We start from the raw sequence: 24,644 nt of genomic DNA on the forward strand, positions 1-24,644 counted from the left end.
TGCCCATTTGCCTTGTTTACGTGCTTCATGCATCTTCTTGAGCTCACTTGCTTTACTCTTGAGTTGATTCGTGGTCAATTCTTCAACAATCCAAAGCTTTTTTCCCTTGAGAAGTCGAGATTGGCATAACAGCTTCATACGCTCATCTTTGTCCTTAAAAGTGAGTATGCAATGTTCGGGTGGCACATGCCTATGTGTGTCGTTGATGTACACAGGTTGAATAATGTCATTTAGCTTGGAGATTGCTTCCTCGAGGGTGTCCTTGTTGGTGCACCACGGTGAGTGGAGCCCCCCAATCCTGACCTTGAGGCGAGTGCTTCTTGGAGTCGGCATTCATGTATAGCCGCCCGTATCTTGCTGTCAATCTTCTTATGTGTTGCTTCGTGTGATTCTTTTTGTATTGTTTCCATGACAATCTTGGTGAGTGAGGTTTGAACCTCCTATGTTTTTGCAAGTAGATCTTGGCTCTTTGCCTCCTTTGCGTCTTTGAGCTTGTGTAGACGGTTTTTGAGTTTCTCATTTTTCCTAATGAGTTCTTGAATCCGAGCCTCGAGGACTGTGAACTTTGCTTCTTTGTGGGTGGCAGGGTCCTTCTTTGGTGCTGCTACCACTGCAAGAAAGCTCTTCGTGCAGTGGGAGTGTCGTTTGTGGGAGTGTCAAACGACGACATGAGTGCTAGTGATACCTTCTCTAGTTTGCAACTCTGTCGAACTGAGAGTGTGGTGGGCGGGATAGAAGGATTACTTTGATTTGAAATAGGTGAAATTAAACCTTAATCTAGGCTCTGTGTAGACGGGTCAGCCTCGTGTGCAGGTCGGCATGAGCTTTGCAGGAGCCGAGCACAAAGGCCACAGGACAGAGCGTGCACCACGAGCAGGAAAGCGACCACTCGCTGCTGCTGAAACTCCACAAGCAGGAAAGCGACCACTTGCTATTAAAACTGTGAGGAGTCGAAATCGCCGGGAGCAGAAAAAACGCCATTGTTGAAGGCTGTGTCGACCTACAGCAGCAGGGCTGCGGGGCTTTGGCTCGGGCAGGGCGGGGCTGAGAGTTAACGCCCCCCACTGGGCTGCCCTCACCCAGGGGGAGACAGGAAGAGAGAGAGAGAAAGTGCAATGCACACATTTTTGCTTCTTCTCACTGTGACTCCTCTTCTTGCTACGGAGACACTCTCTCTCTAGTGCTACTGCATTAGCCAAGAGAAACGCCAACACTGTTAGTACATACTGGTGGGTTTCATATTATATTGGTACAGACTGATAGGTTTCATATTATATTGGTACATACTGATAGGTTTCATATTATATTGGTACATATTGGTAGGTTTCATATTTTCTTGATGGAGCTCTTGATGAGACGATTTTCCTCACCTCTCCTTATTCGTCTATTTGTTCAAAGAATAAGTCAGTGGTTAGTGATGGGTGGTCGACCACTTGACCTGAACCCTAACAGATAGAAACTTCAAAAATATATTCTTTTCAAATGGAAGTTTGTTGTACAATAGCAAATTAGGGAAGAGACCAGGGAAATTTAAACTCAGGGACATGGGACCCTTTAGGTAGCTGAAGATAATGGTGATTCTACTTACTTGCTAGCAGATTCTGAAGGTGAGATTTTTCCAATGGTAGTGAATGGTTTTAGACTGAACCCCTTTGTGGGTGGGAAAACTCATTTGAAGGCAAATAAGCCTTTAAGATCAAATCAAGGAGAATATTTGGTGGACATTAGTGTCATACATCGAGAAGTGTCATATCAAATTTCACAAAATTTGTATTTGGTACTTGAATTAAAAACTACTATGCTGTGTACGTTTGCATCCTCCTCCCTGGTGCGTTTGTACGTGTTGTTCTTTTGTATATCTTTCTTCCATTTCACGGTGAAGTGGTGGATTCACCTTTGGCTCCCTCCAAAGTTGAAGAGCCTTAGGTGATGGTGACAAGATGCTCTTCCAAGAAGGGCAAAACTATAGGAGAAACCCCGTCCACCTCACTTGATGTTATCATTGAAGAAGAGCTATCCACACCTCTAGTGGATTTTGCCTTGGTAGTTGATGAAAGCTTTGTGGAGTACAACTTTGTAGACATGAGGCAAGATATTGTATCAACTTCCTCTAGATACATAGAGAGTGATTGATGAAAATAGGGTTGATAGAGTATGCGTGACTGCCTTGGTAACGTTGAAGAAACAACCCAATGGTTGCAAATATACTCACTCAAGGAAACATTTTCGAGGGTTATTGGCTATCTCTTGAACTCATTGGATAGGTTTAACTTGCATTTTGAAGAAGACAATGAGGTTGGCCAGGCATCAAATGATTTCATGATCGAGTAATTTGGACAGCACAATGAAATAGGAACTACTACCCAATAGGAAAGATGCAGAACACTTTTTAGATTTTAGCAAATCAAACGGTATATGGAAAGGGTTTGTGCTCTAGTTAAGCTAGAATATATTTCAAAGGAGAATTTTTCCATTTTTCATGTAGGAAAAATAAGGAGAAAGATAGGATGGACAAATCTACTCTTTTAGAAACTGGATATTGAAACATATCAAGAAAAAGGAGGAAAGTTAGGACAACCAAAATCTCAGCCTTTTTGACTGTTTGGTAATATCATGTAATGGGGATGAGACCATTAATGGCAAAAACTCCCCTAGCTTCAAAGGAGATTTTCATAATCAAAGGACATGGGAATTCCATCAGGTTCCACCAGCCACAAAAGGAGGCCAAACAAGAGACTGAAGAGGAGAGGTATCAAAAGGGAACACGTGAGGAAGTTTAATTAGGATTCTAAAATAGGCCCAAGCATTTAGTTCAGTAAAGAGAATCAGAAACAATATGATGTGTGGAGATCACTAGGAATGGAGTTTGATGAAGATATGGAGAATCTCTTGAACACTCCAATAGATATAGCCCAAGTGACACCAAAGAATATTTTCTCAGTGAAACCCTTATTTGAAGTTGAAGAGGGAAAAATTAGATATTCAGGCACCTGAGAATTTAAAGGATTCAACCCTTTGTGAAAAACTAGAGAAATTGATTAGTAAATTTGAAAGTCAATCTAGATTCAATGATGCATATAAGGCTTTAGCTTTGGTGAAATGCTTTATCGAATAGGAGCACCTAGAAAAAAATGTGTTACAAAGAGGAAAATTTGTTGGGGTGTGTGACACATCCGTACCACCAGCTAGTGAGAACCCCCTCTACATTGGAAGCCTACACATTTGACATCATTGATTACATCATTAGATACTCTCTCCCAACTCTAAAAAAGAAACCTAAGTTACACACTTTGTATCCATCTCATATCCTCTCATATTTACCATCAATCTAGCCTACTTTGTACCCACCATTTTCATATTAGTTTGTGATCAATCTGCTCATAAGTTATTATCTACATTAGTGTCGATCTCTCTGTCTCTCTCTAATCTCTTGTAATTAACCGATTGATCACATTATGTATGGCTCATTAAAATATCCACCATAATCACATTCTCTTTCATTTGGTATTAGAGCCTATGGTTAGTCTTAGGCCATTATTAATAGTTCACTGATTACACTCTATTAATTTGAACATACTATTTTAATAAAGCTTCCACTAATTGGTGCTTAATTTTCCATGCGAGAGCACATTCTTGGCAGCCCCAAATGAGCCACTACTCTCCATGTTTAATAAGCATCCCATTAGGAAGAGATTAGATCTCCTACTTGCATAATAAGGCATCTCGTATTATTTATGAGTAAATTTCTTTTAGCTTCATCACATTTTCCATTTTTGTTTTGCATTGAAGAATCCTCTACTCAAAGCTTCTGAAACAAGCTCTTGTGGTGTGAACATGATCATGCTTTCAATGTCCAGTTGGTGAAGATTTGCAAGACCCCACCAGATTCTATTCACTTTCATGAACGTTGGCAGACGGTTACTATCACATGTGACTGGGATGTCAAGGGGAGGCCCTAGCCGTTTGCTGCCAAGGTTCAACAGTTGGTGGGTTGCTCACATACCAGATTTAGCTTGAAATAATTAATGCTTGCATACTTTTGAATGCACAATGTGCTGTTTTGGCCATCAACTAGAGTTGCATGCGCATGATCAACACATAGTGGTTCAATTGAGATTGAGAAGCTTGAATGGCCGACACTGGTGCATGTGCATGGTCTATCCCATTTGCACCCTCAGCCTCTACATTTGGCCCCCATTATCTTCACTAATTTTTTTGCTAAACTTAGTTGTGTGTAGCTCTACCAAAGCGGACTCTTTATACCTAGCTTCAGGCTATTTTAGGCTCATGGATGGACTCCAAATCTGGACTCTCAATTCCATTTAATTGGACTTCAGGTCCGTTGGACCTTTCTCACATAGGCATCACTTTTCTAGCTTGGCTATTGAAAAACCCCACACACATTGCAATGAACTCCATTTTTGGGTTCGTCCTTAGTCCATCCCCTTTTCCATGGTGGCTGTAATGGAAACGACCTATTAACTTTGAGAGTAGCGGAATTAGGAAATTAAAGAAAACACTTTTGTGAGAATACTTTGTGAGCATAGAGGGTGAACTTAATTGATGGTAGCAACATAAACATAGTTCTTAATTAACTCGGCATGAACAATACTTTTGCAAGAGAGAGAATTCGACAACAGTTGAGAACTGGATTTATGTGAAGCCGGTCCCCCCTCCAATAGGCATTTGTATTATAGATTCTCCCATTAAGAGAGACTTGGTACAACACAATATTTGTGTCCCTTGTGACCTAGGTGATGCAATATAGATGGAAAGCTTCATGCATCACGAGCATAACATCAACTTTGCAAAACGCATTAACTATCCCAAGCCTCAGTCCCAAGGCCTCACACACCTTCGAAGGTGGAGAGAGCTAGCGGTGAATGAGGGTAGGAAAGAGGCTCGGGGGAGTCACTATGTATAAATTATGTATATTGTGTGCATCGAAGGACCATTTTGTAAACTCCTTATCTGTGAATTTTTGACAAATAAAATACACCCTTTTCCTTTCAATCTGTGAATTTTTTCCTTGATTCCATTTTATGGTATCCTTCTGTATGTGAAAATGTGAGAAAAAAAGAAATTTAATAACCCCTTCTGCTACACTCACGTAATAGTCACATGATTATTAAGTGACCCCCCCCTCCCGAGGGAAGAGGAAGAAGAAACATTTCATAGGAGAAAGAATTAGTTCCTCACTTATCTCACTCTTCTTGCTAGCATACATAATAGCATAGTAATGAAGATGGAGAAGATGACAAGCTTAAGCATTGAAGCATGGCTCTTGGTTGGATTTGCATTATTCCATAGCCAAGAGTGTTGGTCTAGTCTCTCAACTTCTCTACTAGCTCGGAGAAGGAGATGGAGCTCTTGCACTTTGCACTTCACACAATGAGAATGTGTGAGCGTGTGAGCGTGTGTGGGAGAGTATACCCCTCAAGCAACCCCCTAGATTGCTTTGATCGACCCCCCTTGTAGCACAAGCTTGAAGCTCATTGGACCCTTGCAAAACTGGCCAATCACATGCAAGATGCATTACAAGCTATAAGGGTAGTCTTGGGACAAGTGTCCCCCTTTCCCGTATGAGATAGAGGAATTGATAAATGCAAAAACAATTAATTAAATCCACTAAAATATCATTGGACCCCTTGGAAGGCCAACCACTAGGCTTTAGGCACACCATGAGGGCAACAAAAGGAGGAGCTTGAAGTTTCCTTTTTGCTTTCATTGTCCCAAGCTTGCCTTGTGTGAGGGGGTGTGTGTTCTCTCTCATCCCCCTAGCTTTAGGGCTTGCCCCCTCTCTTGTAGGGATGGAATTGGACATTTTGGACACCTTACCCCCAAGCACCTTAGTTAGCAAGCATGGCAAAGCACCTCAAGCTTGGGTAGTGTCCCACAAGCACCACACGCTCCCTAGTCGGCAAGCACAACAAGCACCTCAAGCATCTTAGTCATCAAGCACGACAAGCACCTTAGTCATCAAGCATGACAAGCACCTCAAGCACCTTAGTCAACAAGCACGATAAGCACCTCAATCTTGGGCCGGGTTCCAACCTCAAGCTCAGCCCTAGCTTATTACCTAAGGTCAAAGGACTTGGAGTTCTTCAATGAAGCTAACCCTAAGGTCTTTTAAGCTCCATTGGCTAGCCTTGCTCTTTGACAGACCATCTCTCATTTGGACCCTTTACCATTGGCCCCGTGGTGAGATAGATATGTAAGCACATGTCAATATTCTAACCCTTGTTCCCATTTATTCTCCCACATTAAATGATCAGTTTAATATGAGAAAATCATTTGGGTTGGTTAGATAAGATTTTACGACATTACCTATCTCTTGAAATCATAGTCATCCTCGACTATGAGGTAGAAGAGATAAAGCCTTAGTCATTAGTCAATCTTTCTTAGCAGGTAGATGATCCCTTTTTACCTTACGACATCTTTCCAAGATGGATGACTAATCCATTTGGTGCTTGGGAGACATAGCTGCCGCAAGCATGTCTACTCCGTAGTCCATTTCATTCTCCCAAAGTAGAGTGTCAAATTCTACTTGGTGTTTTAGAGATGTCGTCATAACAGACATGATTCTAAGCATGCATGCTATTTAAATTTGTGCACAATAAAAAGAGAACTGGTCTTGTAAGACAAAAACATTGATCATTTGAAAGAAATTTGCACATTTTCTTAGTCTAGTGTAGCATTGTAAGCATTGAAAAGGTTCATACTATCCTTAAGTTGTACTCCTTGCATCCATCTAGCATCTTCAAAAGGATAATTTTTGAACTTAATAAGATACCGTCGATTATCTTACCATGTCGTAGTACCTTGTCTTTATGCCAAAGGATAATCGCTTTGGGTTGTAGCACCTTTTCTTGGTCTTCAATTTCGGGAGGGTCTTCAATAATTGGTTCACTTGGTGGCTCTCCTTTGTAGGGCTTAAGTAGGCTCACATAAAAAGCATTGTGTATGAGCCAATGGTTGGGCAACTTGAGTTGATAAGACATCTCATTAATTGGCTTCAAAATTTGAAAAGGACCAGAGTATCTTTTTGCTAATCTAGCATAATACTTTTGATGGCCCATAGGGTTTTTGCGCGTCGTTTGCCTCAATCGAGCCTTGGAAAACTTCAGTAAGACCCAATCATTTCCTTTGAACATTAAGGCCCTTCTGTGCTTGTCAACAACAGCTTTTTACCTTTATTGAGAGATGCATATAGCCTGCAAAGATAAAATCCATGGATATACTCTCCCATGGTGAATTTGGGATAGGCAGTGGCTGGAGTAATCCATGTTGCTTCCCATATCATACTTGGTCTTTTGGCGTACTACACATTTTGAAACGTACTCTTGTATATCCACTTTCATGGTAGGCCCATAGAAGTATGTTTCTACTCCTCGAAGAGTAGGTTGAATGCCTTTATGCCCACATAAGGAGGAGCATGGGATTCATACATAACTTCCTCACGAAGGGAATGGGTAACACATAGCCTATTGCCGTGGAGAAGATAACCATCCTGCAAGGTGAATGGTTCCTCTTTCTTCCCCAAAGCAAGGGCTGACATTATGTCTCTAAATTCAGGGTCAGTATCATACTCATCTATCATAGAAGATAGATCATTGTGAGTTTCTATAGACACAGCATTAACTTTTGGTCATCGTGAAACGCATCGACCACTTGATTGTGCTTAGTAGCAATGTGAGCAATATGAAAATTAAATTGTGGAAAAAAATTTGCCCACCTCATTTGTGATGCGGCCTTTGGAGACGAGGGCTTCACAGAGTCCTCTAAGCTACACCATGTAGCTATGCACTTCCATAAATTGGCTCGTCAACGGTGGGCTAGCCTTCGTGCCAACGACGAATCCCCAAAGACATGGAAAACTCTACGAGTTTCTATCATAAAGCAATTCCTTGCAAGCGATGCAAATGACAAAGTGCTTATCGAATGGCGTAGTTTGAAGCTTATCTCCCATGAGTCTATCCACAAATATGTAGACAAGTTTTGGGATTTACATCTCAATGCTACTGTCTTTCAAAAGATAGACTTCGCCGAGCAAAAGCAACAATTTTGTGCGGGATTACCTGAAGAGATGGCCGGATACATCAACTCTCAATGGCTTGGTTCTATCACCGAAGTAATTCACCACACCATGGTTGCTTCACACATCAGTTTCCAACAAGGGGCTAGACGGAATGTCAAGCCCATGGAAAACAAAGACAAAAATGATGCAAAGGGGAAAACCAATGCCCAATTGGATTCCAATGTAGAGGGGGTTCTCACTAGTTGGTGGTGCGGAGTGTCACACACCCCAACAAGCCTCCTCATGTGTGTCATAATAGCACCCAAAAGTACAAAGGTATGCTCCCTTGGAGAATTTGATAGCAAGATGTAGGACCAAAGTCAAAGCATCCTCCCTAGAGAATTCTCAACTGCACCTTTCCTAAAGATTGGTAGGCAACTAGATGGTAGGTCAAATACAAATGGGGCTCTCCAATGTCAAATATCAAAGGTGAGTGGTGATGATTGAAGTGTTTGAATCTTTGGAGGTACTTTCTAGGGAGTTGCCAAAGTGAAGCATTGAGATGATTGACTAAGCAATGTTTTTGAACACTAACATTTTGACAGTGATAGAAGAGAATGCACTTTGGATTTAGTTTTAGGCACTACAATCCATGTTATACTTGCTTTTTGAAACCTAAGTTTGAGTACTCAAGGGATGTTTGAGATTCGATTACTCAGAAAAACTTTTTACCATCGGGCTGCATTAGGTGTTGAACCTATTGTAGGTTTTTACTTTCAATTTAGTGTTTGCAGTACTTTGATGATGTGGGCAGAAACTGTAATGTGAAATGGACACACCTTTCACATTAGAAGATGGGATATGATGTTTGGCAATTGTAAAGTTTTGTCTATAAATGAATGAAGAAGAAGACAAAGGTTTCATGTCTTGTTTGAGTTTACATTCTTTGTTTCTGCGTAATCAGTTCTTTGTTCAGCCATGCAATTGCATGAATCCTTTTTGAATTCTATTTGTTAGTTGAATACTTTTTGGTGAAGAATTCTATGTGTTTAGTGGAAGTAGTAGTTATATTGGGATATCATACTTTCTTTGCTATAGTCCCCATAACACTCTCCTTGAGAGAAACCCATAATGTTCTTTGAGCTACTCAAGTTATTTAGATTACTTGACAAATCTAAAAGTAAGAGCCCTCCTTCTCTAATTCAAAACAATAGAGAATAAACTTTTGAATAACAAAGAACAAGAATGGTTTGCACTCTCTGTCTTAATTTCCTTTATACAATTGCTAGTTATACAACAAAATTAATACATCTCTTTTTCTTTCTTCCTTACCTCAAGTCATCTCTTGTTTGAGAAATAGAGAGACCTTTGAAATTTGTGAATCTTGCCTTGCCATGGTGGAGTCTTTTAGATCAGTCCGCTTCATAGAAGAAGAGGCCATCCTTGTGTTGTGATAGGCAATCTTGCTTTAGGCATATACTTACTTTAGCATACTACATTTTTGGACGCATAACCAAACATAATTTTCACTTACGTATTCAAACTAGCATGTATATTAACAAAATTAAAGAGAGGATTATTAACATGAGATGACAGAAGATAGAGGAGGATTGGATTCCTTTTCAAAAAAGTAACTTTGAATTTCTAAGAGGAGGTGGAAGAGTCCAAACTATGAGAGTATGAGCGAAACAAATTGGCCTCTTTTGACACTTTTGAAGAGGCAAATGAATGTTCTAAGCTTCGTGCCCGTTTACATGCCTCTCTACCCACTTTGCCTTCCCTTCCCACCTTTAGTAAGCTGTATTTTGTCAGTGTGAGCCTCGTAAAATTAAGGTTAGATCTTAGGAAAGTTTTTCATGTACTTATAAAGTGGCATTCATTTTTTGGCACTTCCTTAGCCATGAGTGCACTTCTTTGCATGCTTCGTTGTCCTTTTACATATCGTTTCTCTTTTTAGTGTAGTCGTTTTGGTCCTGTGAAAATGCGTACAAACCCTTGCATAATTCTCTAAGCACTTGTGGAGGTAGCATCAACCTTTTGGAACCATAAAGTCAGGTGACACACCTTTCTGTCGTAATCTCAACCCTGGCCCTTTCAATCTATCCTATTTTTGCCTACTAGAATGATAGTTCTAGAGAGAGAAAATCATTTAAGTACACTAAAAGTTAAACTTTGTGAGTACTGAGGTCTTAAAAGCCGTTGTGTATGCCCACAACACTCCTGGTAATTTATCTTCCCAAGATTTCTTGTTCCGTTCTATGATCTGAGTAAGTGTTGTGCATAACGCTTTGTTGGTGCTTGTGCTTGTCCATTGGGTAAGGGGCAGAGTGGTTATGGGTCATTACAAACACACTCAAAAGAACTCTCACCGCCTCATTCTTGAAGGGGGAAGGGGGGATCATTTATACTGATGCTACTATTAGAGTTTGGGTTATTGTGCCGCCTCCAACTTAAAAAGTTACTCCACGGCCTTCAACATAGATCTTGAAGGAGAGAGGTTGGCCTTTGATCCCACGCCCTCATACTCGCACAGTTAGTTAGTGTTGAGCATAGGGCACGTTTAGACTGCCAGCGAGCCCAAGTGATGCTTCCTGTTCCTTACTCTCGTCTAGTTCACATTGCCCACGGACAAGGATATAGTTTAAAATTGAGGTAGCATTGACATGAAATGTGATTGGGCCTTGTGGCTAGCTTGGTTGTCCTCTTTTGATTGGGGTAGCGGGTTTGAGCCCTCTCCGCATTTGACACGTGAAAGGTATTGATTGTGGGAGTGCTTGGGGATATAGTGCCGCTTGCCTCGTGGCGTGTCCGAAATTGACTTCTTTTATCTTCGTCAATTTGTTTTTGCCATGGCGCACACGCTTGCATAGCCCAAGCACTTGGCGCTGCCGTCTGAACCCAACCATTTATACTAGTATAAAAAGGGGAGGGATTCCGGCTCCCCCCCCCCCTCTCTGCACGTGGCGCAACCTCCTTCAACGGGCCTATGCTCCCTGCAATCCCCGGCCACACAGTGACAGCGGAACGAGAAAGGCAGAGAGAGAGAGAGAGAGAGAGAGAGAGAGAGAGAGAGAGAGAGAGAGAGAGAGAGAGAGAGAGAGAGAGAGAGAGAGAGAGAGAGAGTGTTCTCCAAGTTCTGAGGCGCCCGCCACGTATCAAACAATCTAGTACCACCTGATGGTGCCTACAGTAATTTCGAGCATTGCAGCCGCTCTCTCTATCTCACAAACACACGCGCAGTCTAGACGGTAGCTCTCTCTCTCTCTCTCTCTCTCTCTCTCCTTGGCAATGTGGCACTGGCTGGCATCTCTCTCTCTCTCTCTCTCTCTCTCTCTCTCTCTCTCTCTCGCTCTTCTCTTCTCTCTCTCTCTCTCTCTCTCTCTCTCTCTCTCTCCCCCCCTCCCAATGGGCTCCGCGAGTTGCAGTCAGATAAAATATTTCCCTGAAAAAAAATATTAGTCAGACGTATGCCTTGGGGTAAACCCCTCAAATTTCAAAAGTTCCCAAAACACCCCCAATATTTTGCAAATTCCCAAAATGCCCTTCAATTTTTCCAAAATCTCCTGGTCGTGGGATTAAATTTCTTGAAAGACAAGCTTTCCATAAGAAGACTTGATTGTCTATCAATACAAGATGCTAAAGCTAGAATTTGAGTCTCTTAAGTAGGCTCTTGAGATAAATTGCTTCATTATTTGCCCTTTTTTGCAAGGTAATTTGTGACTAATTACATGCTAAGCACTCAAAACCGGATCTTATTTAATTCTTCGGGGTTTCACATTATTTTTCTCTTTTTCGGGGCGGGGTTTCTCCTTTTTCCCTTGCCCTCAACCGGCATTTTTGAAATTGAAAACGGCACGATATTAAGTTGAGACACATTTTTCTCGAACACTAAGAAAATGTAAGCATAGTGCCCACGTGCTACAGAACCACCTTCAACGAAGCTGAGTGCTGAGACTAATGAATGAGAGAGAGAGAGAGAGAGAGAGAGAGAGAGAGAGAGAGAGAGAGAGAGAGAGAGAGAGAGAGAGAGAGCTGCAGATAGAAAACGGCACCATATTAAGTTGAGACACATTTTTTAGAAACACTGCTCTTAGCTCAGATTGATTGATGTGGTCGGGTGTGATTGAGAGAGAGAGAGAGAGAGAGAGAGAGAGAGAGAGAGAGAGAGAGAGAGAGAGAGAGAGAGAGAGAGAGAGAGAGAGAGAGAGAGAGAGAGAGAGCTAGATTATCATCAACATCATCAATAGGCGGCCTCTCGCTCTCTCTTTCGGAACACTGTCGGAGGAAATTTTAAAATATTACGTTTATTTTTCAGGGTTTCACACTATTTTCCTCTTTTTCAGGGCGGGGTTTCTCATTTTTCCCTTGCCCTTAACTGTCATATTTTTGAAATTGATGACGGCACGATATTAAGTTGAGACACATTTTTCCCGAACACTGCTCTAAGCTACGGTGAGCTACCTGAAGTTGTTGAACAATGTCGATGCACACTTCAAATGCAGGCCCCAAAATTTTTAAAAATTAGGTTTCTTTTTCAAGGTTTCACACTATTTTTCTCTTTTTCGGGGCGGGGTTCTCCTTTTTCCGTTACCCTCAACCGGCATTTTTGAAATTGAAAACGGCACGATATAAAATTGAGACACATTTTTTCCGAACATTGAGCAAATGTAAGCATAGTGCCCACGTGCTGCAGAACCACCTTCAACGGAGCTGAGGTGCTGAGACTAATGAGAGAGAGAGAGAGAGAGAGAGAGAGAGAGAGAGAGAGAGAGAGAGAGAGAGAGAGAGAGAGAGAGAGAGAGAGAGAGAGAGAGAGAGAGAGAGAGAGAGAGAGAGATGAATAGTTCTATTATAGTCCTCAGAGGTTAAATATGACCTATGGGACCAAATGAACATGTCACGTGGTGTGAGTGGAGGTCATCTGTGACTCTCGATGCTCAAAAATGGTTGAAAGGAGCGTCGAAATAGAGAGTCCACATCGTGGTTGGGAGAGAAAGGTATGTAGGGAGCGCTCATGGCTGAATATATGGGAAAAAGAGGACCTAATGTGGTCAAAAGCTGAGCACTCAAGTAGTGTGTGGTACTCACTCTCTTGTACTTGACGAGCGCATAAGGTGCAAAGTCGATGAGACTCCTCGCCAGTGCCCCAACGTCCTGTCTCGTAGCGTAGAGAATGGGAGCTAAGACTAATGGAGGCAATGGTGCGGATTGCACTCAACGGGATGGGCTCAAGGATGTAGGAATGGGTTTGGTTACCTCGTTCGAAGAAAAAGAGAGATTTGTAGTTTGGGGCAACGTGTGTAGTGTAATGGCTGAAGCGAGAACCTCCGAATTTCTCCCAAGCCGTGATACATTGGCGTGTAAGAAGGCCTCATTAACTTGGGAGTCGATCGACGCATCCTTGACCAAGTGACATGCATCCCATCTTCCAAACCATTTCTTGATGTCAAGCATCCACCCCAAACTTAGTATTTTGCTCTTGCATGTCTTTTGGACCTTTTGACTTGCTTCATATGCGATGCTAGGAAGTCGATGCAAAGGGCTACGTTGTGTCTTAAGCATGTACTCCACAACCCTTTGCATGCCCAAGACCTCAATGGAAAGCGATCCGGACTCAAGAAGTAAGAGCATGTAGGGTGTTTGTGTCTTGACTTGGAGAAAGTTGGTGAGAAAACGCTTTTGGACATTCTCAAACTCTTTCCAACTAGACTTCCCGATGCTTCCTCCCCACACCTCCACTCCATAAAGAAGCACCGGTGTTACCAATGTGTCAAAGAGGTACTTTTTGAGAGCCCAACACTTGATCTCTCTAGCATTGCACATGTTCTCAAATGCATAATAAGCCCTCTTTCCGGCTTCCAAGCGACGCATTGCACAATCCTTCCATTTATGATTGGATGGAACCTCAAGGCCAAGGTACTTGAAGTGATCTACCACTTCAAGTTGCTCATTGTTGTATACAATGCATGGATTTTTGTCATTGAGGGTCTGTACAAGCATAATCTGATTTTTGGATCCATTCACGATCAGCCTGCTATGTAGGCAAAAGCGTTCCAAGACACTCATAAGCTTTTGTGCATCTTCTAAGGTATGTGCGAGGAGTACTACATCATCGGCATAAAGCAAAAGCATGATCATTGCATTTTCGATCTTAACCTCTTCTATGCCTTCGTGCTGCATAAAATCAAGAACCATGCATTCCAATTCATCAATGAGTAGCCCAAAGAGGGTTGGGGAAAGTGGGAATCCTTGTTTGACACCAATGGTGCTTGCAAAAAATTCTGAAATTCCATCTCCCATACATAATCGACATATCACTTTTTGGTAGATGCAAAAGACTGCATGCATAAATTCTCTCGGCACTTGAAGGCTTTGCATACGTCTCCAAAGATTTCCTCGCGGTACCATGTCAAAAGCTTTCTTGAAATCCTCAAAGCAAAGAGAGAGAGAGAGAGAGAGAGAGAGAGAGAGAGAGAGAGAGAGAGAGAGAGAGAGAGAGAGAGAGCACGAGCTAGATTATCATCAACATCATCAATAGGCGACCTCTCGCTCTCTCTTTCGGAACACTGTCAGAGGAAATTTTAAAATATTAGGTTTATTTTTCGGGGTTCCACACTATTTTTCTCTTTTTCAGGGCGGGGTTTCTCCTTTTTCCCTTGCCCTTAACCGTCATATTTGAAATTGAAAACGACACGATATTAAGTTGAAACACATTTTTCCCAAACACTGCTTTCGGCTACGATGAGCTACCCGAAGTTGTTGAACAATGTTGGCGCACACTTTGAATGCATGCACGGATGCTTGCATGCACACATACACAAGCGAAAACCAAGCCGGTAACTACCTATCAGCTTCATCTATTTTGTTCTCACTAAGCGCCAAGCGGCGACAAATCCACTCACAAATCTAGGGAAGACGAACGCGAGATTGCTTTAGATTTTGAATTTGATTGAGAGAGAGAGAGAGAGAGAGAGAGAGAGAGAGAGAGAGAGAGAGAGAGAGAGAGAGAGAGAGAGAGAGAGAGAGAGAGAGAGAGAGAAGAAGAAGAAGAAGATACCTTTAAATTGTAGGAAACTATCCCGTGAGACCTTAAAGATCTATCCGACGAGGAGAGTTGAAGTCAAGACCTGTATGAGAGAGAGAGAGAGAGAGAGAGAGAGAGAGAGAGAGAGAGAGAGAGAGAGAGAGAGATGTTAGATAGTTAGATAGTTCTATTATCGTCCTGGGAGGTCAAATATGACCTATGGGACCAAATGAACATGTCACGTGGTGTGAGTGGAGTTCATAAGTGACTCTCGATGCTCAAAAATGGCTGAAATGAGCGTCACAATAGAGAGTCCACATCGTGGTTGGGAGAGGAAGGTATGTAGGGAGAGCTCATGGCTGACTATATGGGGAAAAGAGGACCTAATGTGGTCAAAAGCTGAGCACTCAAGTAGTGTGTGGTACTCACTCTCTCGCACTTGACGAGGGCATAAGGTGCAAAGTCGATGACACTCCTCGCCAGTGCCCCACGTCCTGTCTCGCAGCGTAGAGAATGGGAGCTAAGACGAATGGAGGCAATGGTGTGGATCGCACTCAACGGGATGGGCTCAAGGATGTAGGAATGGGTTCGGTTACCTCGTTCCGAGAAGAAGAGAGATTTGTAGTTTGGGGCAACATGTGTGGTGTAATGGCTGAAGCGAGAACCTCCAGATTTCTCCCAAGCCATGATACATTGGCGTTGTAAGAAGGCCTCATTAACTTGGGAGTCGATCGACGCATCCTTGACCAAGTGACATGCATCCCATCTTCCAAACCATTTCTTGATATCAAGTATCCACCCCGAACTTAGTATTTTGCTCTTGCATGTCTTTTGAACCTTTTGACTTGCTTCATATGCGATTCTAGGAAGTCGATGCAAAGGGCTACGTTGTGTCTTACGCATGTACTCCACAACCCTTTCCATGCCCAAGACCTCAATGGGAAGCGATCCGGACTCAAGAAGTAAGAGCATGTAGGGTGTTTGTGTCTTGACTTGGAGAAAGTTGGTGAGAAAATGCTTTTGGACATTCTCAAACTCTTTCCAAGTAGACTTCCCGATGCTTCCACCCCACACCTCCACTCCATAAAGAAGCACCGGTGTCACCAATGTGTCAAAGAGGTACTTTTTGAGAGACCAACACTTGATCTCTCCTGCATTGCACATGTTCTCAAATGCATAATAAGCCCTCTTTCCGGCTTCCAAGCGACGCATTGCACAATCCTTCCATTTATGATTGGATGGAACCTCAAGGCCAAGGTACTTGAAGTGATCTACCACTTCAAGTTTCTCATTATTGTATACAATGCATGGATTTTCGTCATTGAGGGTCTTTACAAGCATAACCTTGGTTTTGGATCCATTCACGATCAGCCCGCTATGTAGGCAAAAGCGTTCCAAGACACTCATAAGCTTTTGTGCATCTTCTAAGGTATGTGCCAAGAGCACTACATCATCGGCATAAAGCAAAAGCATGATCACCGCATTTCCAATCTTAACCTCTTCTATGCCTTCTTGCTGTATAAAATCAAGAACCATGTATTCCAATTCATCAATGAGTAGCCCAAAGAGGGTTGGGGAAAGTGGGAATCCTTGTTTGACACCAATAGTGCTTGCAAAAAATTCTGAAATTCCATCTCCCATACGTAATCGACATATCACTTTTTGGTAGATGCGAAAGACTGCATGCATAAATTCTCTCGGCACTTGAAGGCTTTGCATACGTCTCCAAAGATTTCCTCGCGGTACCATGTCAAAAGCTTTCTTGAAATCCACAAAGCAACAATACAACTTTTTTCCTTTCAATCGAGACGCTTCCATAAGAACTCGAAGAGTGACAAGGTGATCAATAGTGCTATGATGCTTTCGAAAACCTGCTTGGCCAAGCGCACGTTTGCCATTCTTTTCAGCCCATTCACTTATCTTCATCTCCATGATACATCCAAATAACTTTGCCATCAAAGAACCAACCATTATAGTGCGATAGTTGTTCACATTGTTTACATCTCCTCCTTTGTGCAAAGGTTTGATCCAATTTGCACTCCAATCATGAGGCATGCCATACTGAAGTGCAAGGTTAAACATATCGCATATCCAATAACGTGTTTTCTTGCTTGTCCATTTAATCATTTCAGCCTTGACACCTTGAAGGTCACCTGCCTTGCGAGTAGCAAGTTTCTCAAGCGCGCGGCATACATCTTCAATGGTAAAGAAGGGAGACATAAATGGAAGGGAGCTACAACCCTCCATCTTATCAACATTGGGTTGCTCATAGAGGTTCTTACAATGCATATACATATCCTCAAGAGTCAAGTCACCAAAGCTCTCAACGCGCTTGCCTTTTAGATTTTGCCAAAACTTGCCACATGCATGTGCTTTCTCTTGTGCTAAAAGAAGTTGTTTTTCGACTTCCCACCTTCTCCTCTTCTTTTGAACAAGTGCTTTGTATGTGTGTGAACATTCCAAGTAAACTTCCTTGTCTTTGATTGCATCCAATCTTAGCAAGTGTTTTTGGGCTTGACTACATTCCATGTCAAACCATTTCTTCTTGGTGCTACCCTTCTTAGACCTTTTGCAAGACATGTGTTTCGCCGAAAAGCATTCCTTCGCACAAGAGAAAATTACTTCTTTGAAAACTTTCCACTTGCATTCTAATGTTGGGCTCCCTTGATGCTCTATCATGCTTAACATTTGGTCCACCATATCAGCATATATAAGTGCTCGTTTGAAGTCTAGACGTAGGTACAAATGATTCACATCATGATTGGAGGCTACATGCTCGGGCCGTTTACCACACTTGAGGTCAATACATAACATCCTATGATCCGATTCCGGATTCCATTCACCAAGTGTAAAGCTTTGTATGCATTCTAGAGTGGCTTCTGAGAACAACATATAGTCAATCACGCTAGCACCATTGTGCTTTCTACATGTAAAGTCATTGGTGCCTTGCCATAGAGATACACCATTTGCAATGAGCATTCCGGTACTATTGCACATATGTAGAAGTGACTTTCCATAGTGATCCACTTCTTTTGCATCATTAGAACTTCGATTATACATGTATGAGTCATCCACTCTTCTTGATACATGCGGCATGTCGACTTGTTGTGTGTCGTGTTGTAACATATTTGTGCGAGCATTCATGTCTCCAAAAACAATGACTTCACCTTGATCCTTGTAATAAGCAATGTCTTCCTCTAGTTCAACAAAGGGCTGATCTCTATCCATATTCAAGCGAGCATAAAAGTTGGAGTCATAGTGAGGAATGTAGCAGCCGGCCACAAACATGACTTGACCATTTGGTGGGCTGATTTTCAGCCATAAGTAGCGTTTATACTTATCTTTTTTGACAATGGAAACATCTTTCAAACCCTTTTTGGTCATACATGCTATGCCTCCTTGGCCTCTTCGTTGCTTTGCATTTTTGGCCCACATCAAAGAATGTACATCGTATTTGTCAAATCCAAGAATTCGTTGCGCATCATGCTCCCATGTTTCGACAAGAAGTATCACATCGGAGTCATTGGTAAGCTCATCAATGCCAATTCCCGCATTCCATGGATACCCGTTACAATTCCAAAAGCTTATTCGCAAGCGTGAGTTGGTCTCATAGATCATGTGTCCCTATTTGTTGGGTGGACTTGCATCCTCCTCAAGTGCCTTTTCTTCTTGAGATGATACCTTAACCTTCTTGCTTCTTTCCTCGTATGCTTTGCGACGTACATTTTGTTGCATAAGAGTGCGATCCTCATATACATTACAACCCGTTCCTTTGAGGTAGATCCAACCATTGTCAAGGATGATCTTTCTCTTTACCTCATCAGCCATGGTACATACAATAGGTCTTTCTCCCGAGCGAGGGACTCCTTGTTTTCCAACTCGATGTGCACCATAAGCCATGATTCCTGACATGCCAAAGTGTGTAGCAAAAAACTCTTCAATAGCAACCGCAAGAGATTGGGGTGTTTCCATGCTTTCCTCCTTGATTCCACGAATGACGATGTTCTTTGAGCGTTTTTGTCGTTCTTGCAATTCTTGAGTGTCCACATTCTCTACATTCTTTGCTTGGACAACGGCTTGCGTGATAGGAGATGTAGAAACCACATTATCCTTACATATATCAGCCCATGATTTGGATGCATTTCTCATCTCACATACATCATGTCGTATTGTATCTATCGTTTCCTCTTTCAATACATGATCACTCTCAACTTTGCTCAAGCGCTCTTTCACTACATTCATGTCCACAAGAGAGCGTTTACATTCTTGAACTTCATTCTCAAGATGCATCAAGCGCGTTGTTTGCATTTCAAGAACCTTCTTGAGGTGCTCATTCTCCACAACGAGAACTCTTAAAGTACCATTCTCCATTGCAAGTGCGCGCAACTCTTCACCTTGCTTGTTGACGGTTTCTTGTAACGAGATCAAGTAAGCCATGATCATTGCTTCCGTTGTTGTAGACGATGTGGTTGGATTAGCATCCAAATTCCTTGGAGATTTTGCATCATTCTCCATGGCGAGTGTGGCTTTTCCACCCTTGCGAGTTTTGTCTGACATTGCCTTCAAGTCGGCAACAAAAACGCAAAGTTTTGACAGTTTTTTCAGTTCTGAGATGCTGTTACAGCAAAGCCTTCCATTACACAGAAAAATTCTGTCTTTACATCAATGCGTAGAGGGCTTCGTGCTCTTCGATTGAGGCTATAGATCACCTAAATCGGAGTTCGGATGAGCAAGTTATGGTCAAAAGAGTGAACTGCTGTCAACTGCTGTCAAAAGAGAGAGAGAGAGAGAGAGAGAGAGAGAGAGAGAGAGAGAGAGAGAGAGACTTTATTATCGCCCTCGGAGGTCAAATATGACCTATGGGACCAAAGTTACATGTGATGTAGTATGTGCATGGCTGATGAGTGACTCTCGATGCTCCAAAATTGTGGTGATGAGAGTCGCAATGGAGAGCCCACACTTTGGCTGGGAGAGGAAAGTGTGTAGGTCTAAGTTATGGCTGAAAATGTGAGAGAAGCAAGTTCGGATGTGACCAAAAGCTGATCACTCTAGTAGTGTGTGGTACTCAGACTCTCGAACTTGCAGTGAGCATAATGTGCACAGTCGATTTGACTCTTCTCCATTGCCCCAACATCCTATCTCGCATCGAAGGAAATGGGAGCTAAGCCGAATGGTTGCGATAGTGCGTATCGCCGACAAGGGGATAGGCTCAAGCATGTAAGTGTGAGTACGGTTTCCTCTTTCAGCGAAGAACATGGTTTTGTAGTTGGGGGCAATATGGGTGGTGTAATGTATGAAGCGTGACCCATCGGATTTCTCCCAAGCCGTAATACATTGGCGTTGTAGAAAAGTGCACTTGGGAGTCAATTGAAGCATCATGTAGCAAGTGTAATGCATCCCATCTCCCAAACCACTTCTTTACGTCTTGCATCCATCCCATGCTCAAGATCTTGCTTTTATGCGTCTTTTGAACTTTTTTGCTTGCTTCCCATGCAATTGTAGGAAGTTGATGTGAGGGGTTTTGATGCATTTTTATCATGTACTCCACAACCCTTTCCATGCCCATAACCTCAATTGGAAGACATCCAGACTTAAGAAGTAGGAGAAGTCCCGACTCAAGAAGTAGGGGGGGGGGGGGGGGGGGGGAGAGAGAGAGAGAGAGAGAGAGAGAGAGAGAGAGAGAGAGAGAACTGCAAATGGAAAGCGCACTTGACAGGCTGTATGCTCAAGAAGTAGGAGAGAGAGAGAGAGAGAGAGAGAGAGAGAGAGAGAGAGAGAGAGAGAGAGAGAGAGAACTGCAAATGGAAAGCGCACTTGACAGGCTGTATGCTGAGAGAGAGAGAGAGAGAGAGAGAGAGAGAGAGATTGTATTATCGTCCACGGAGGTCAGATATGACCTATGGGACCAAAAGACAAGATATTACAAATGTGGGGGGATTTTCGGATACATCTCAATTAAGGACTGAGGGTCCAAAAAGAAGGTGAGATAAAATAAGATAAATAAAATGTATGCAGAGGGGGGTGAGGAGGGAGCCGGTTTGGGAGTTCGAAACTCTTGAATAATGGCTTTACCTCCTCAGTAGACTGTCCATTTCCCTACTGTGCGCGCTTCTCGCACCTTTGTAGTTCTGCCTTCTTTTGCTTGAGTTGTGCGGGTGTAAGATCTTTCGCAAACCATATTTTGGTGTCCTTGAGAAGCCTTGATTGCTCAAGAAATTTGATTCGGTCCGCCTTGGTTTTGAAGGTGTAGATTGCATGATTGGGGCGAGGTTCGTGTGTAAGAGAAGTGATTGTTGCCGGATCACACTGTACCATGGAGATTGCGGATTGGATGCGGGCAAATGACTCGTGATTGAGGTCTCCCTCCCCTTTCCAATCGCTTGGGAGCCCACCAATGCGAACATTGAGGGCGATATCCTCTTGCCGTTGCCGTTCACGTAACGTGGATGCCACACGATCTTCGACCTTGTGAGAGTATACCTCTTGTACTTGAGTTTTGACCTCCTTTGTGATGGTCGTCTCTACTTCTTTTGCCTTCGTGAATTTGATTTCTATCTGCTTCAACTCCTTCTCCTTGCGATTCTCTATTGTGGCAAGCCGAGCTTCGAAAACTGAAAGCCTTTGTTTCAGCTCGTCATTCTCCTTGCGGAGGCTTTCGACTTCGGTTTGTTGTTTACCTTGAGAGGTATTGCTACGACTCTAGCGAAACTGAGCTTACCTTGGGAGGAGGCCCGGGTAGCCATGAATGCTAAGGGTGAGTTCCTTGGGTTGGGGTAGCCTTTTGATAAAGGCCGACCTTCTCGGAACAGTCACCTGCTTGAAACGGAGACACTTTAGGTTGGAGTTAAGGCCAACCTTCTTGTTATTGAGGTCGTAAAATAAGGGCGAGAATCACCTTTAGTGAAACCCTTAGGTCGGAGTTAAGGCAGTTCTGCTGCTCGTAAGGTAAGAGGTAAAAAATATCACAAATTGACGAGGGCGAAATCGGGCAGGGCATCACCGAGCAGGTTGATGAGGGCGAAGTCGGGCAGGGTCGTAGGCGACCACACAAGACCAGGTCGCGCAGAAAGCCAAGACCAGGCCGTGTAGGGTGAGCTAGGACTAGGCCATGCAGGGCCGATTCGAGCAGAGCAGGGGAGTTTCTTGAGTCGGGTGGGGCCAAGCTAAGGCTTGATGCCCCCCCACAGGGCAGCCCCTCGCCCAGGGGGAGGCTGAGGAGGAAGAAGAGAGAAACGGCTAGGTCGTAACGAGAGAGAGAGAGAGAGAGAGAGAGAGAGAGAGAGAGTAATTTTCTTGATCTTCTTTTGTGAAATTTGTCAAGAGTGAGGAGCTTGAGGGTAAGAAGAGCCATATCGCCGCGCCTCCGAAGGCGGCGTTGTTTTACTAGTAGTCATAAAGGTGGGTGTGAATCCTTGTGAGGGTAAATGCATGTTGATAGACGCAATCTTTGGAGTTGCCAACTATCGTTACAGACATTGCAGGCTCGTTAATGGACCTCGTGTGAGGTCCACGTTGTCAGGATGGGTGGTAGAATGCTTGTAGCCTCGTTGGTGTCCACGCTGTCTACAGCTTTCTTCTCTGAGTCAACTCCCTCTTTTCTCATCAACCGGGAGAAGGCCAACCTCCCCTTAGATAATCTCTGCTTTGCGCGCCCGCAGAGTTTGTGTGTTTGTGCGGCGTGCTCGCGTGTGGTTGAGAGAGAGAGAGAGAGAGAGAGAGAGAGAGAGAGAGACCATGAACCTGCTTACCCAGTTTAAACTCTGCTTTCAATGCCTTCCTGTTTTCTCCTCTGAGTCGCCTCCCCCTTCCCCACGCCCATTCTCAGCAGGAGCCGTCGCAAACTCAGAAAAGGATGTGCATCTCCATGGCTCTGCGACGACTCCTCCGGTAAAGGAAGGCGCAATTGCGCCAGAAGGCGAGACCCCATCTTTTTCTGATGCCTCTCTCACACATGACAATGAACAGAAAGATCTGCCCATTTCCCAGCAAGCAAAGGTTGAGCTTCTTGGTGCACCCGGTTCGCAGCATATTGCATCGCCCCTGGAAACTACATATTCCCCGAAAGGAGAGGAAGGTAATGCTTCTAAGCAGCAGACTACCTCTGGATTGATGCCGCTTCCGTCTCCCATCTCTCCGAGCCCCATCGGTTTGGGGTATATTGTCGGCGAGCATGCTTCTTCTCATCACATTCATCATCAGGTCAGCTCTCAACACCATGATGGGGGCCACTCATTCTTCCATTTACACAGGCATGACAAGGCCCATCCTCTGAGCTCTACTCCAACGGAAGATCCTTCAACTTCCGGTGCAGATGAGCATGCAAGCCTGCTGTCGCCCCCGGCATTGAGCCCTCCGCCGCCATCAAAAAGCTCAACATCAAAGCATGGAGATGTCGACGATCCTCACTCTAATGAGAAGATTCACATGAAAACTTCTCACTCTGTGCCTCAGATTAATCTAGATGGAAGCCTTGCTGACAAATCTGAGGATGACTCCGCCATAGCCGAAGGGTCATTGGCTGCATTGACGACATGGCATTCGGAACCAGTTGAAGCGACTGGGACGGGCGGCGGCCGCATGCGCCGCCGCGATCACTTGAAGCATCATCTGAAAGAGCTACAAGATCAACTAAAGCAAGGTGGGCACCAATTGAAGGAGGAGGGTAGCAAGCATTTGCAAAACATGATAAGTAACATTAGCAAGCAAGCCGAACAGATCGAAGAGTCGGGAAGTTTTCTTTCGGTACCGCGCTGGAGTGCAAGCTAAGTAGGTACATCATCTTTGAACCAGGCAATTCTTTGTCTTGTGATGTGTTGTTTCTGAGTGTGACACTTTGTATATATCAGGGTCAACAGTTTTGGTATGAGAAATCCTCTTGGTTCCATCTTTCACTTGTACCCTTGTGTAAAGCTGCATCATCCTCTAGAGAGGAGGATGTGTACATTTTATTGCTTTAGTCAAATTTTTTGCAGTTTGTCCATGGCTTGAGAGAGAGAGAGAGAGAGAGAGAGAGAGAGAGAGAGAGCAATTGGCGATGGTTTGTATCATTCATAATAAGCATAAATGTAAAGTAATTAGTGAAACTAATTACACACTAATGATTCAATGCAATCGAAGCATAAACGCGACACAAACAAAAGATTAATGGGATGATTAGAAGTGTATACTAAAGCTCATTTTATAGCCTTGAGTTACGTATTTGTGCACGGCGGGTAGCATTATAAGTAAGCCAACTAAGATTGACTAGGTTTGCCTCTATGTGGATGATTGGATGGGGGGGGGGGAGAGAGAGAGAGAGAGAGAGAGAGAGAGAGAGAGAGAGAGAGAGGGTAAATTTGATGTATTTGCGATCATGAGTACTTAGTTGAAGTATCTCTTTTGACAAAGATCACCCAATTTAGCATGCAGAGGGGAAAATGAGTTGGGTCATTGAACTCTCAAGATAGTGGGTCAAATGCTCAATCGTGTATATTGCGTGTGCATGTGTGTGCGTGTGTAAAAGGCACATAGAAAAAGCATAAGAATTGGGTATTGATCATGTTTACCTCCTTGTAAGGATTAAATCGGGCTTGATAAGTGTAGCACTCATAACGGTAATTAAGC

At 43.3% G+C, this 24,644-nt stretch overlaps 1 protein-coding gene and 1 pseudogene across 1 annotated transcript; one reads left to right on the top strand and one right to left on the bottom strand.

Annotated features, from left to right (window-relative positions):
- Window positions 1–20,996: 20,996 nt before the first annotated feature.
- Window positions 20,997–21,784, bottom strand: LOC147431045 (uncharacterized; annotated as a pseudogene).
- A 727-nt stretch (window positions 21,785–22,511) lies between these two features.
- LOC147431046 (uncharacterized) lies at window positions 22,512–24,015 on the top strand. The gene has a single exon (XM_086494510.1). It carries the CDS (start codon window positions 22,776–22,778, stop codon window positions 23,805–23,807), a length of 1,032 nt encoding a protein of 343 aa, XP_086350636.1. The 5' UTR covers window positions 22,512–22,775; the 3' UTR covers window positions 23,808–24,015.
- Window positions 24,016–24,644: the final 629 nt, after the last annotated feature.

Source organism: Adiantum capillus-veneris, chromosome 21 (genome assembly GCF_014529385.1).
Source record: "Adiantum capillus-veneris isolate H3 chromosome 21, ASM1452938v2, whole genome shotgun sequence".
Lineage (NCBI taxonomy): Eukaryota > Viridiplantae > Streptophyta > Polypodiopsida > Polypodiales > Pteridaceae > Adiantum > Adiantum capillus-veneris.

Coding starts and splice junctions, on each gene's coding strand:
- LOC147431046 (XM_086494510.1), top strand. CDS start 22,776: ATGAACCTGCTTACCCAGTTTAAACTCTGCTTTCAATGCCTTCCTGTT.